General features: G+C 31.9%; 2 protein-coding genes across 2 annotated transcripts in view; one reads left to right on the top strand and one right to left on the bottom strand.

Annotated features, from left to right (window-relative positions):
- The first annotated feature begins 163 nt into the window (after positions 1-163).
- Positions 164-4,217, top strand: LOC130899283 (src substrate cortactin). Its single transcript, XM_057809100.1, has 8 exons — positions 164-504; positions 1,198-1,441; positions 1,511-1,676; positions 2,426-2,703; positions 2,768-3,142; positions 3,232-3,369; positions 3,662-3,832; positions 3,933-4,217. Exons 1-8 carry the CDS (start codon positions 341-343, stop codon positions 4,011-4,013), a joined length of 1,617 nt encoding a protein of 538 aa, XP_057665083.1. The 5' UTR covers positions 164-340; the 3' UTR covers positions 4,014-4,217.
- A 508-nt stretch (positions 4,218-4,725) lies between these two features.
- The window catches only part of LOC130899281 (PWWP domain-containing protein 2A-like), a 33,247-nt gene continuing 25,912 nt past the window's right edge, over positions 4,726-12,060 (bottom strand). The window contains exons 7-9 of the mRNA XM_057809094.1: positions 11,451-11,682; positions 9,591-9,778; positions 4,726-7,385 (exon numbers count right to left, since the gene is read on the bottom strand). Coding sequence (XP_057665077.1) covers positions 7,203-7,385; positions 9,591-9,778; positions 11,451-11,682 — 603 coding nt within the window. The 3' untranslated portion in view covers positions 4,726-7,202. The remainder of the gene's footprint in view (positions 7,386-9,590; positions 9,779-11,450; positions 11,683-12,060) is intronic.

Here is a 12,060-nt window from a genome sequence, read left to right as displayed (position 1 = left end):
TCTCATTTTTAATAGATCTCGAAAAATTAGAAATGTTTATTTTTGTAATATATTCTATCACTCGCTATTATGAGGTACTAGTAAACGCGCCTTTAAAAACGCAATCATCGGATAAGGAAGTGAAACTTCAAATTCCCATTTAATAAATTTTTAATGAGGAGAACGTCATTGTCAAGGATGTGTCACTATCATATCTCTCCGGGTGTTGTCCTTAGATAATGAAATTATTATAAACTAATTAATATATTTTATAATTTAAATGTTTTTAATTTTAATATAGTAAAACATCTTTTTCTATAAAAATTTTGGAAAACTACTTTTCATTTATTTTTAACCTAAAATGTGGAAAGCCGCTGCAGGTCATCAAATTAATGTTAGTAATGATACCACCGAGGATGATGAATGGGAAACTGATCCAGATTTTGTAAATGATGTAGATGAACAGCAGCAGAGATGGGGTTCCACTACTGTGGAAGGTTCAGGAAGAACTGCAGGTGCTATAGAGTAAGCTTAAATGTTTGTTTTAAAATGTATCTCTGTACATATCTGTAACCAGTAGAAGCCTTGATTGAGTTATTTCTTGGAGGTAATAACTTTTTATTGTTTTAGAGACTCTGAGGCTTAAAATTGCAACTAATATCCATTACTAACTATTCTTCAATTGGTATATATCTTTTATGATCTACTCCGTGATCGTGTCTTGTGCTTTTATGTTTGTATACATGCTTGATGAAGTGACGATTTTCTGAGACCAGAAAGAATTGCTGTGCCCTCTCCTCCACTCAGTTTCAGTGGACTACCTCTAAAACTAGTAGTCTTCTTAATCCTGATCATTTAAAACATTTTAGGTGAGATTCTGTGTGGTCTTGGAATGTTTCTTTAATATAGACTGTATTTTTCCATTGAAATTTTTGTACTGTAAATGGTTTAGGCAGTTGCAATATTCAGTACTAGTTCTTTATGTCAAATTTCTTCTTCAATTATGTTTATTGTAATAAAAATTGTTGGAAGATATTTTTCAGATGTTATACAATTCATATTATCTCTGATTTATGGACTGGATGGTTGAGTCCTTTGAAATTTTCAATATTTGTAGTGCATAATATAAGTTATTTCTTTAGTTCAGCAATAATCTTTTTTAATTCACTTGACACTTTGTTACATGAGATTTTTGTGAAATGTAATATGGTTTTTAAGCATGGATAAATTGAGGAAGGAAACTGAAGAAGCTGATGCGAAGAAAAAGAAAAAAGAACTTGAAGAGAGTGAACATAATCCTGCTTATGGTTATGGAGGAAAATTTGGAGTGCAGAAAGACAGAATGGACCAGTCAGCAGTTGGACATGAATATATTGGAAAGGTGGAAAAACATGCTTCACAAAAAGACTATTCAACAGGCTTCGGAGGAAAGTTTGGAATTCAGTCAGATAGGATTGACAAGGTAATTTAAATGAAATTTATTGACTACTATAACTGATCAGCTGAATTGATTTTTAACTCTTTTTTCAAGAGTGCAGTGACTTGGGATCACAAAGAAAAAGTTGAAAAACATGCATCGCAAAAAGACTATGTGTCTGGGTTTGGAGGAAAATTTGGTGTACAAAGTGATCGGCAAGATAAATCAGCTGTAGGGTGGGATCATGTTGAAAAAGTAGATAAACATGAATCACAAACAGGTAAATATTCTCCTGTTTCTGTTTCATTTTAATTCAACTTAACTAGAAGTGGTTGTGAATACTGTCTTTAATATTAACTGACTTTATTAGGTTAGGCCTTTAATCTTTTCAGGAGATTCAGCAGCAGCAAATTTTAAAATTAGTGATTTCTGCAGCGTAATATAACTATTGGTCTAGTTTTGTTTTCTTTGATATTTTATTGTGTCCAATGCCTATGTACTATTCTACCATGAATTTTTATCAAATAATTTTCTTGATATTTGTATACGTGATGATTGAAATGATAGAAATATTCAAAAAATTTAAGTCATTTTTTTACAATAACATCAAATGATTACATCTTGTATGGTGAGTGTTGCTTTAACAGTTGGGATACAATTAATTAGCTGGAAGATTTAGAAATGTAGTCACACTGCCAAATAATGAATATTATTTGAATAGCCAGGAATCCCAACAAAATGGTGTTGGCATAATCCTGGATTACAGTGGATATGGTATGGTGTAAGACAAAAATTTCATATCTGAGACATATCTTTAGAGGGAAATGGTAAAGGAGTACAATATAGGTCAAAGTTAAAGGCCGTAGGTTGAAGAAAAGTTTCTAGTTAAGTTATATCTGTGATTGAAAAGCTATATAAAGACTCAATTAAAATTGCTAATGACTGATACTGCACTTTAAGAATGTGTGTTTTTGAATTTATTTGCTTTCAATGTATAGTTCTATATATGATCCTTCCATTATTTCAAAGATTACAAAACTGGTTTTGGAGGAAAATTCGGTGTTCAATCTGATAGGCAAGATAAATCAGCAGTTGGTTGGGACCACCATGAAGCACCTCAGAAACACGAAAGTCAAGTAGACCATAAAAAAGGTTTCGGGGGTAAATTTGGTGTACAAACTGATCGTTTTGATAAATCAGCTGCCAATTTTGAACCCCCAGGTAAAGTGGGTACAAATTATACCAAGGTCAAGCCTGATATTGGTGGAGCTAAACCCTCAGATTTACGGGCAAAATTTGAGACTTTGGTAAGTATTGCTGAAAATAAATAGACAAAAACAAAGAGTTTTCATATTATGCGATTTTTTTAAGGCCCAGCAAACAAAACCTGATGTTCTTTTACAATCTTCAGCACCCAAAAAGAATATTCATGCTAGGGCCGCCTTATTTACTAATATCAATAAAGAAACCTCAAGTTCTTTAACTTCTGAGGTAGTTTCAACACCCAAACAGTTAGATCAGTCGAAAATGGCATTTTTGACACAAAATAATAAAGAAGACAAAGAAAACAGTAGTGAAACTGTAGAAAAAGTTAATAAATTAGATCAATCAAAAACGGCGTTTTTGACTCAAAGCCGTAGTAGTGAAATTGAGGAAAAGACTGTGGAACCTTCTAGATTGGATCAGAAAAAAATTACAGAAATTGCTCAGAAAGAAGAGACTGAAACTGACAAGCAACAAAGCATGGTAAGTAAGGAACTTTTATGATATTCCTAGTTCTCGAAAATATGATAGGAAAATATTTTTTTAAACAAATTTGTTCCATTTCTACACAGATACAAGAAGAATTAGAGTTACTAAGACAGTTACAGCAACAGAAACCGGATGATTCAGACTCTGATGATATATATGAAAATTTTGATACTTCGACAATCAAAAGAGCTGGTCCTAGTGCTCATCACGTACAAGAACCTGTATGTATTAAATTTTCTTTATCGCTTTGTAAATATCTTCTCCATTTACCTTTTTAAGTATCAGATGAGTGTCCCTCTTGTGCCAATTTCTTCCATTGTCTTTTGTTTTTTGATGTATTCCTCAATTCCTATAAAGTTCGATCCCATTCTTTCTTGATTTCTCCCCTAATTTATTTTGTGTGCCTATATATATCAAGATTGATTTGATTTTTGAGATTTTTCACAATAGAAATGCCATTAAAAAATGTATATCTCCTTAATAATCATAATCTTGATGGTATTAAACTTTTAGACACCAACAGAGGTAGTTGAGAGTCCGGTAGGAGTTGAAGAAACGGAAGGAGAATATCAAGAAGAAATAGTAGATACTGGAATTACGGCTATTGCGCTTTATGATTATCAAGCTGGTGCTGACGATGAAATATCTTTTGATCCTGATGATATTATTACACACATAGACAAGGTAAATTATTAAGTTATAATTTAATAATTGAAATATTATTTATTAAAATAATTTTCACTTAATCAAGTGCTCAAATTAAAATTGAAATTTTAATTTTCAGATTGATGCGGGATGGTGGAGAGGTCTATGCAAAGGAAAGTATGGGCTGTTTCCAGCGAATTACGTACAGTGCGATGAATGAATGTGGTTATATAATTTTCTAAGAAAGGCCTACGTACTTTTAATCTTTCAGTTTTTAAATGAAATATGCAAGATAAACAGATATTTTCTATAATTGTATAGTTTGTAATTATTTTTTATCGAATTATTTTAGCCTCAAAATTATTTTATATTTTACATTGTAAGATTTTATATCTATAAAAGAAAGTAAATATTGAAACAGTTATTACAGTCTTTTGAAATTATCTGAAGCCAAGTTGACTCTTAAGGTTAGCCTAGATGAGTTAAGTAGTAAAGGCCTACCTCACTAACACTTTGGTCTATGGATCTATTGTGTTTATCACACTATTCACCAGTCAGACAGTAACGACTTTGCAAAGTGCGCTATCTGTCTGGGGGCTATGCTCACCTCTTCTAGCTTTAAAGAGCTTGAATGTAAGTACTAGAGTGTAAGAGGAGGTCGGTTTCCTTTGGTTGCTCACAAAAACGACAGTTCATTAGATAGTTTCCTGTAAGCATACAAATAACTCTCCTTAGTTTAGTTTGATTTTATGTAAAGGGACCTTTGTAAACAGTTTTGTTCTGATGTAGGGCTTAATAATTTTTTCCATTGTTTCCAAAAAGGAAAGAAGAAATATTAGATAGATAGGATTTAGCTCCTGCTTTAGGGATGAAGCTAACTCGTTAACGTATCTCCAAGACTCAAGGATGTGATTTTATATAAAAAAATAGAACAAGTTAAAATGCTTTATTCTTTTTTCTAAATGTACATTTAACCTACACTAAATGAATAAAATCACAGATATATTATTGTATAACAAATAAGTAAATTTTGAATTGATAGATGTACATTGAAATAAAATTTGTATTAGGAGCGCTATAGAAAATTATCACAATATATTAAGATCTAAAAATGTTGATAATCAGTTTGTGGTTGAATTTTCAAAAAAAAATCCTATAAAAGTGGAATTAAAAATCATTTTATAAAAATACTAATATAAAATATTTATGGGTCACATTGTACACTGACCTTGTTACGTTTTGTAAAAATTTTTTTAGAAACGTATTTGAGTTGAAAATAGGCTTGTACTCACTAATATAAGGTAGTAGTTCAAACTATCTCAAATTGTAATCGAAATAAAGGTCAAAATGCAAACCTTCATTAACTAAATTGATAATTTTATGAACCTCTTCATGTTTTTATTAATTTTATTATGTCCATTTTGACCACGTTCACATTCTATTTCAATATTTGAAAATAGTAGTTTCAATATTACTTGGATTTTAATCAAAATAAGGGCCAAATGTAGAAATTTCACTAAAATCGACGTAATCAGACCGACCTTTTTTATAATTTTTTTTTGTTTTAATAAAACCAATTTGACAACTTTTAACTACTATTTAAATATAAGTTAATTAAAATAACTTTCATTCTATTCGAGAAAATTAGTTCAAAATAGATCAGATTTTAATCAAAAGAGTCACATGTAGAACTTGACTAAAATGCAGTATTGACGAACCAACAACATTAGTTCAAAATTTTGATCAAAATAATGTCGAAATGTAGAGCTTCACTACAAACGTCTCAATCAGCAATTTTGACTAACCTTTTAGTATTTTCATAACTTTTTTTTGTTTGAAATGTGTCAATTTTTCTGCATTTGACTACTATTTAAACCTTAAAGAATAATAGTTCACAATAATTTCAATCAACTTAATGGACAATATGCAAACCTTCATTAACATAAACTAACTGATTCTAAATCTCCCACCTCTCCACGTAGTACTGGAAAGCATGGCAGAGAAAACATCACTTAAAATGTTCAGAGATGGAATTACCAAAGAAAAACCATCCCTAAATAATGACCAAACCTCAGAATGATGCATCGACCAAGTTTAACTTTGAGAAAAAATTTACATCGATACTAAGCTGTAGAAGTAATTAGGATCATAATTCCATACAAGAAATGAATAGAAATGTCATTAAATAGTATACGGACGGATCTAAGCAGCAAACAGAACTGGAATAGGAGTCGGGCTCAAGAACCAAACACCCTGGAAGCCTGGGCAACAAACAAGCAGAAATTTACGCAATTGAAAAATGTGTCTAGTTCAATTTACATACAATATCATAAAATCAAAACTCATTTAGGATTGTCTAGAAAAATTAAACGAGCTAGACAAGAAAAATAAAGTTACCCTACAACGGATTGTAGGGATAAGCATGAGATGAAATGTAAAAAATCGACTAATCCGCAGTTTTGACTAACCCTTTAATATGCCTAAAATGTTATTTTAATTTTAATTTCTCCAGTATGAATGTTTTTCTAATAGTATTTGAGCTATCAACAACTGTAGTTCAAAATTATTCTGATTTCAGCCTAAGTATGAGAAATGAAATGTAAAATCGACTAATCCGCAGTTTTGACTAACCCTTTAATATGCCTAAAATGTTATTTTAGTTTGAATTTCTCCAGTACGAATGTTTTTCTAATAGTATTTGAGCTATCAACAACAGTAGTTCAAAATTATTCTGATTTCAGCCTAAGTATGAGAGATGAAATGTAAAATCGACTAATACTTTAATATCTCTACTATTTTATTTTAGTTCAAATTTCTCTAGTTTGAAGGTTTTTTCAACACTATTTGGTCCATTAACAACAGTAGAACAAAATAATTTCAGCATAAGTAGGAGTCAAAATGTAGAAATTGACTAGATCAACAATTGTGACTAACCTCATGGTATTTTTATCATTTTTTACTTATTTTGTTTGTAACAAATTTTTTCAACCCCCAACAATAGTAAATCAAAATAATTTGGAATTAAACCAGTCAATTCGACATATTTTCAATAATTTTCAATCAATTTCTTAATTTTAATACTTTCACTTTGACCGCTTCAAGCAACCCCTTTTTATCAGTGTACAATGTATAAAATTTATAAAAAAAATGTCATATCGCCCCCGTTAAACAAAATTTCAAACTGATATCACGAATATTAAGACACCCTGTATATATTGATATAAATAAAAATATTATCATAACAAACTGTACAGTCATAAAGCTTAATTTACGACAAAAGAATATTTACAATTTTTTTACATGTTTCAAGGGAAAAATTAATTGTCAACAACCAGACCTATATTGAAACTGCCAAACAGGGATTTCAAGGATCAATTTCCGAATAAAACAAGTTTTTAATTGAACGTTACTAAGAGAGAACGTCTATTTCCCTTGGGGATGCCAACGCTGGTGGTATAATTTGAATGATATTGTGAGAAGGGGAATTGCCCAATGGTTGCCTCACTCTGTTTTCGGCGTTTTCACGAGCATCGTTAGTCGCTTGTTTTATAGCTTCTTTGTAAGGTCCTTTCTTCTTTTTATTGTAGTATATCTAACAAAAATTAATCAATTTTAAACTATAAAATACCACCAAGTTTACAGTTTCCGGAGAGGATGAAATAAAGTAGAAAGTGATAAAATAAATGGAAGAGGAAGAAAGGGAATGGTCTTGGAATGAATATAAAGAAGCATGAAAAACATTATCAAACTGTGGGGAAAATTAAATTTTACCCGTACATAAAAAAATGACAATAATGGTATAATGAGAAAGCTGATAATGTGTAAATAAAGGAATTAGCGAATAAGAATACCAACAAAACACTGGATGGAGCTGATAGGTGGGAAAGGATGAAATAAATAAAATAAAACTCTGGATGAAGTATAAGTAGTAGAAACAAAAAACCTAGAAAAGAATGGGTGGAAGAGAAAACAAGGAAAAAGAATACATAATGAAATAACTATCCGTATACGAAGGACAAAGGGCAAAGTTAAAACGGAAGCAATTAAAATATTTGAGATGAATAGTAAGAAAAACAAAATAAGAAACGGTACAAATATCAATAAGTTTGACAAAAAAATATTTTTATAATATCTATTGGAAATAGAGTGTATAGTATCCTCAAGTTAACAGTTTTAAATTGTTTCCGGAAAGGATGAAATAACAAGTAAAATGATAAAATAATTGGCTGAAGAAGGAAGGAAATGTAAAGAAGCATGAAAAACATAAATGATTACCAAATAGTAAGGGAACCCATATATAAAAAAATAAAGACCAATACGTTTGGATGGTCAGTAACTGCAATTTTAGGAACATTGAGAGAATATATGGGGCATGGGTTGAAAGAGTAAAAATAGAAAAACGACAATGTTTGGAAAATTGATAGAAATTTATAGAAAGGAGAAGAATTATATCTAACGTACATAGATATTAGGACGGTTTAGAACACCATACGACAAAAAGGAAAATGGAAATACCAGTAACACTAATAAATGAAGTAGAAAGCACAACATGGAAACAATAAACATATAGGAAGGAGAATGACTAATAATAAAAGCAAGAAAACAAGCATACAGTTTTTATCGAGTTTTTAGTTATTTTGGTCACAGAAAATTAAAAGAATTAAAGGAAAAGGAAAATAATAAGAAACAATAATAGGATATAAATATTAAGAACAGAACAGAGCAATAAAACTATCCTAGAACAAAAACAGATGTGAAAACAAGAATAAAATAATACCTAATGTAATAACCATCCATATGCGAAAGGGAATTGAGTTATTCAGAAAAGGCATTAAGTAAAAATGGAAGAAATCACAATTTTTGAGAAAAATAGTAGGAAAACTTAGGACAGAAGCAATAACGAAAATGACTATGCATAACATCAATAATTTAGCAAATAGAAAAGAAACAGTTAAATTGGTATGGACGTTTAATGAGAAAATGACAAGGAAAATAAACAAAGAAAATAGGACCATTAACAAAATAATGGATAGACCAGAAAAATGGAATAGGAAGACATGAATAAAACCTTGGAGGAAATGTTAAGTACTTGTCAAAATCAGAAAACCTTGAAAAGAATAGGTGGAAGAAGAAACAAAAAAAAATCAGAGTGATACAAAGAAAGGACAAAGCTAGAACAGAAAAAATTGAGGTATTTGAGGAAAACGGCAGGAAAAACGAAATGGGGCAGAAACAAAAACAAAAATGATGATGCGGACTTCAATAATTAAGCATATGAGAAAGAAACAGGTAAATTGGTGTGGAAGTATAATGATAAAATAGCCAGGAAAATGATGAAGATGTGCAAACCAAGGAGAAATCGAAGAGGAACACCAATAAAACATTGGAATAACCAGATGGATGGAAAAGGAGAAAATAAATAAAATAAAACTCTGGAGGAAGTGTAAGATTTTGTAAACAAAAAACATGACAAGAGGAATACCAACAAAACAATGGATTGACCAGATAGATGATGTAGGTGGGAAGAAATAAAAGTTTTCACGAAATGTAAGTATTTGTTAGAGGAGAAACGTTGAAAAGAATGGGTGGAAGAGGCGACAAACCTCCAAACCTGAAACGGTATAAACTTCAAACAAGAAGATGAAATTTATTTCTATACTCATCCAAAGTTCTCTTTTGTTGGTATGTCTAGAAAAAAAAAAAAAAAAGGATGAATACTATTCTGAATGATCAATTTTCAATAGTTTGTATTCCTTTAATTCGTTAATACATCCAACCTCAATTTTTTTTCATTTACCTTAAAATTATCTAAATAATGGCTGAGTTGATCACACTGCATAACGGAAGAAGTAGAGGAACCATACCAGGCTACGTGCGCTTGAGGTACTTGTGCTCCACACGTTGTTATCGTTAATATTTTTCCCGGCCACCAAGGAAATCCGTGCACTTTACCCCAAACTACATCGCCCACTAGTAGACGGATTCCTAAATAAAAAAAAGAAACAAAAAATCAATTCATTATAAAAGGAATCGAAACAAAAATAGATTTGACTTTACTACTAGTGGGCAAATTTTCTGTTCACTCCACCTATACAAAGAAATAGAAGAAAATACGAAAATTAGGTCTTATTGTAAACGAAGAAGATGAATAGAAGACCTGAAGAGGGATTGTGAACAACACAGATAAAAAATGTACTTCTTTTACAAAATTGTATCTCCACATAACTAGCTTGTATGAGGATCTTCTAAACCGAAATGGGAAAAACGTCTTACAAGAACTGGTGAGTGATGGCTCGAAGGTAGGGCTCGTTTGGGTGTCCCAGTCACTTCAACAACAACGAGATCGCTACATTCACCAAACCCGGATCAGCAAATCCACCGATGGACCCAGAAACTAATCTTGGTATAGCCAAAAGTGTTACTATTATATCTTTCAGTAATCTGCTCGTAAAACTAGCTCTGTACAGATGGATGGAACCACCTGGTACACTGATTTGAACTCAAAAAGTATTTGAAACGATGAAAATTGTTCTAAGAAATTCTAATAATTGTTCTCTACTCTAGAAATTTGGAAAATTACTCTTTTTCTTTTTCGAAATTGTATCTCCACATCACCAGTTTGTAAGAGGATTTTTTTCCGCTTTGAGAATGCTACTATCTTCCAAACCGAAGCGGAAAACCGTCTTGCCATAACTAGTGAGTGATGGCTCAAAGGTAGAGCTCGTTTGGGTATCCCAGTCACTACAACAACAACGAGGTCGATACATTCACCAAACTGGGATCAGCAAATCCACCGATGGACCCAGAAATTATTTAAAATTTGGAAAATAACTTCATTTTTTTGTTAATAAATTTTTCTGGCTTGAGGATAATGGTACTGTTTTCTAATCCGAAGTTGTTTTCGCTGTGATGGAATGCTCTGAGCTTAATGCTAGAGTGCAGAAAATCCTACAAGAGCTAGTGAGTGATGGCTGCAAAGTCCAGCTCTTTTGGGTGTACCAGACCCATTCTTGGTATAGCCATTACATCTCTTATTAGCCTGATAGTACAATAAACTCTGCAGTAATGGATGGAAGCACTTGGTATGAGACAAAGTAAAGCAACATAATTGAACCTTCTGCCTCTCTACTTCAACAGCCGCAAAGTCGACTAATGACTGGTCTTTTAGACTTTGGGGACTATCTGGAATGCTTCTTATGCATGGAGGAGAAAGAAACTGCAGACCATTTCATCGGTGAGTGTCTAGAAGATTCAAACACCTGGATAAGCCTAGTGACGTTAAAAGCTTCAAGCCCAGATATTTGATAGTTTTAAAAAGGTAACGAAGCGGTTCTATGTTGTTGGTACATTTGTTGTCAATTTGAGGTGACCAAAAGGTGGAATTTTGTATATAAGAACGCAGGAGTGTTGTCAATTGTTCGATGTAGATATCGAACATAAAATTTGATAACCAAGTACATTCTCTAATCAAATTAATAAATAATTAATTGGTAATCAAGAAAATGGATAACTAACCCAATAAAAACGTCCGGTTGTGAGAATTGGGCATAAACAGAGCAATAACAAGAAATGGAAGTGATAAGAAGAATGGTTTAAACAATAGCAAATGCTGGTAGAATGACAAATAATGCTATGGTTTAACCAACTTATATCTTACCATCTGCTCCTAAAGAACTGGGAACGGTATGTGTATTTATGCGTAGCATAACCGGTGGATTACTGGGAGATGGAAAATCTGGTACGGTTTCGCTGTGTTCATCCGAACTTGACATATCTTCATGGTTATCGGACGAGGCTGGTTGTGTATAAGAATTGTTTAAACGTTTCAAATTTATAGACAGTTTCTGCGTGATGTACTGTTCTTTAGATTCGTCCTGCGTTGAACTAACCTTAAAAATATTTGAAAACAAAATTATGTTTATAAGTTCCTCAGGTGCTAAATGAGTTTTTGTATTAGTGAACGATCAGCAAATGTCGTTTTGGTAATATGTGGATGTTGAATTAAAAAGATAAATTTCAAAATATCGCTTGGGTCATATCCTACATGTAATAATCGCGAGACCTCTTCAGAGTATGGTGACTCTTCTCCTTCAAAGGATACAATCAAAAATTGGTTTCATTTTGGACGCACGTCGACAGATCTCCAAATGAAGGTGCGTGAGTTAGCTGAGACTGAACTTCAAAATAACGCACGGGTCATATCCTGCATGAAAATTTGGGTACCGTAAAGCACAACCTCTAGACTACTTCAGAGTAGTCTTTGACGC

Source organism: Diorhabda carinulata, chromosome 11, assembly GCF_026250575.1.
Source record: "Diorhabda carinulata isolate Delta chromosome 11, icDioCari1.1, whole genome shotgun sequence".
NCBI lineage: Eukaryota > Metazoa > Arthropoda > Insecta > Coleoptera > Chrysomelidae > Diorhabda > Diorhabda carinulata.
Note: the sequence above shows the minus strand (reverse complement) of the source record. Positions and strands in the feature narration are given on the sequence as shown.

Coding starts and splice junctions, on each gene's coding strand:
- LOC130899283 (XM_057809100.1), top strand. CDS start 341: ATGTGGAAAGCCGCTGCAGGTCATCAAATTAATGTTAGTAATGATACC. Junction 505..1,197: donor AGAACTGCAGGTGCTATAGA/GTAAGCTTAAAT, acceptor ATGGTTTTTAAG/CATGGATAAATTGAGGAAGG. Junction 1,442..1,510: donor AGTCAGATAGGATTGACAAG/GTAATTTAAATG, acceptor TCTTTTTTCAAG/AGTGCAGTGACTTGGGATCA.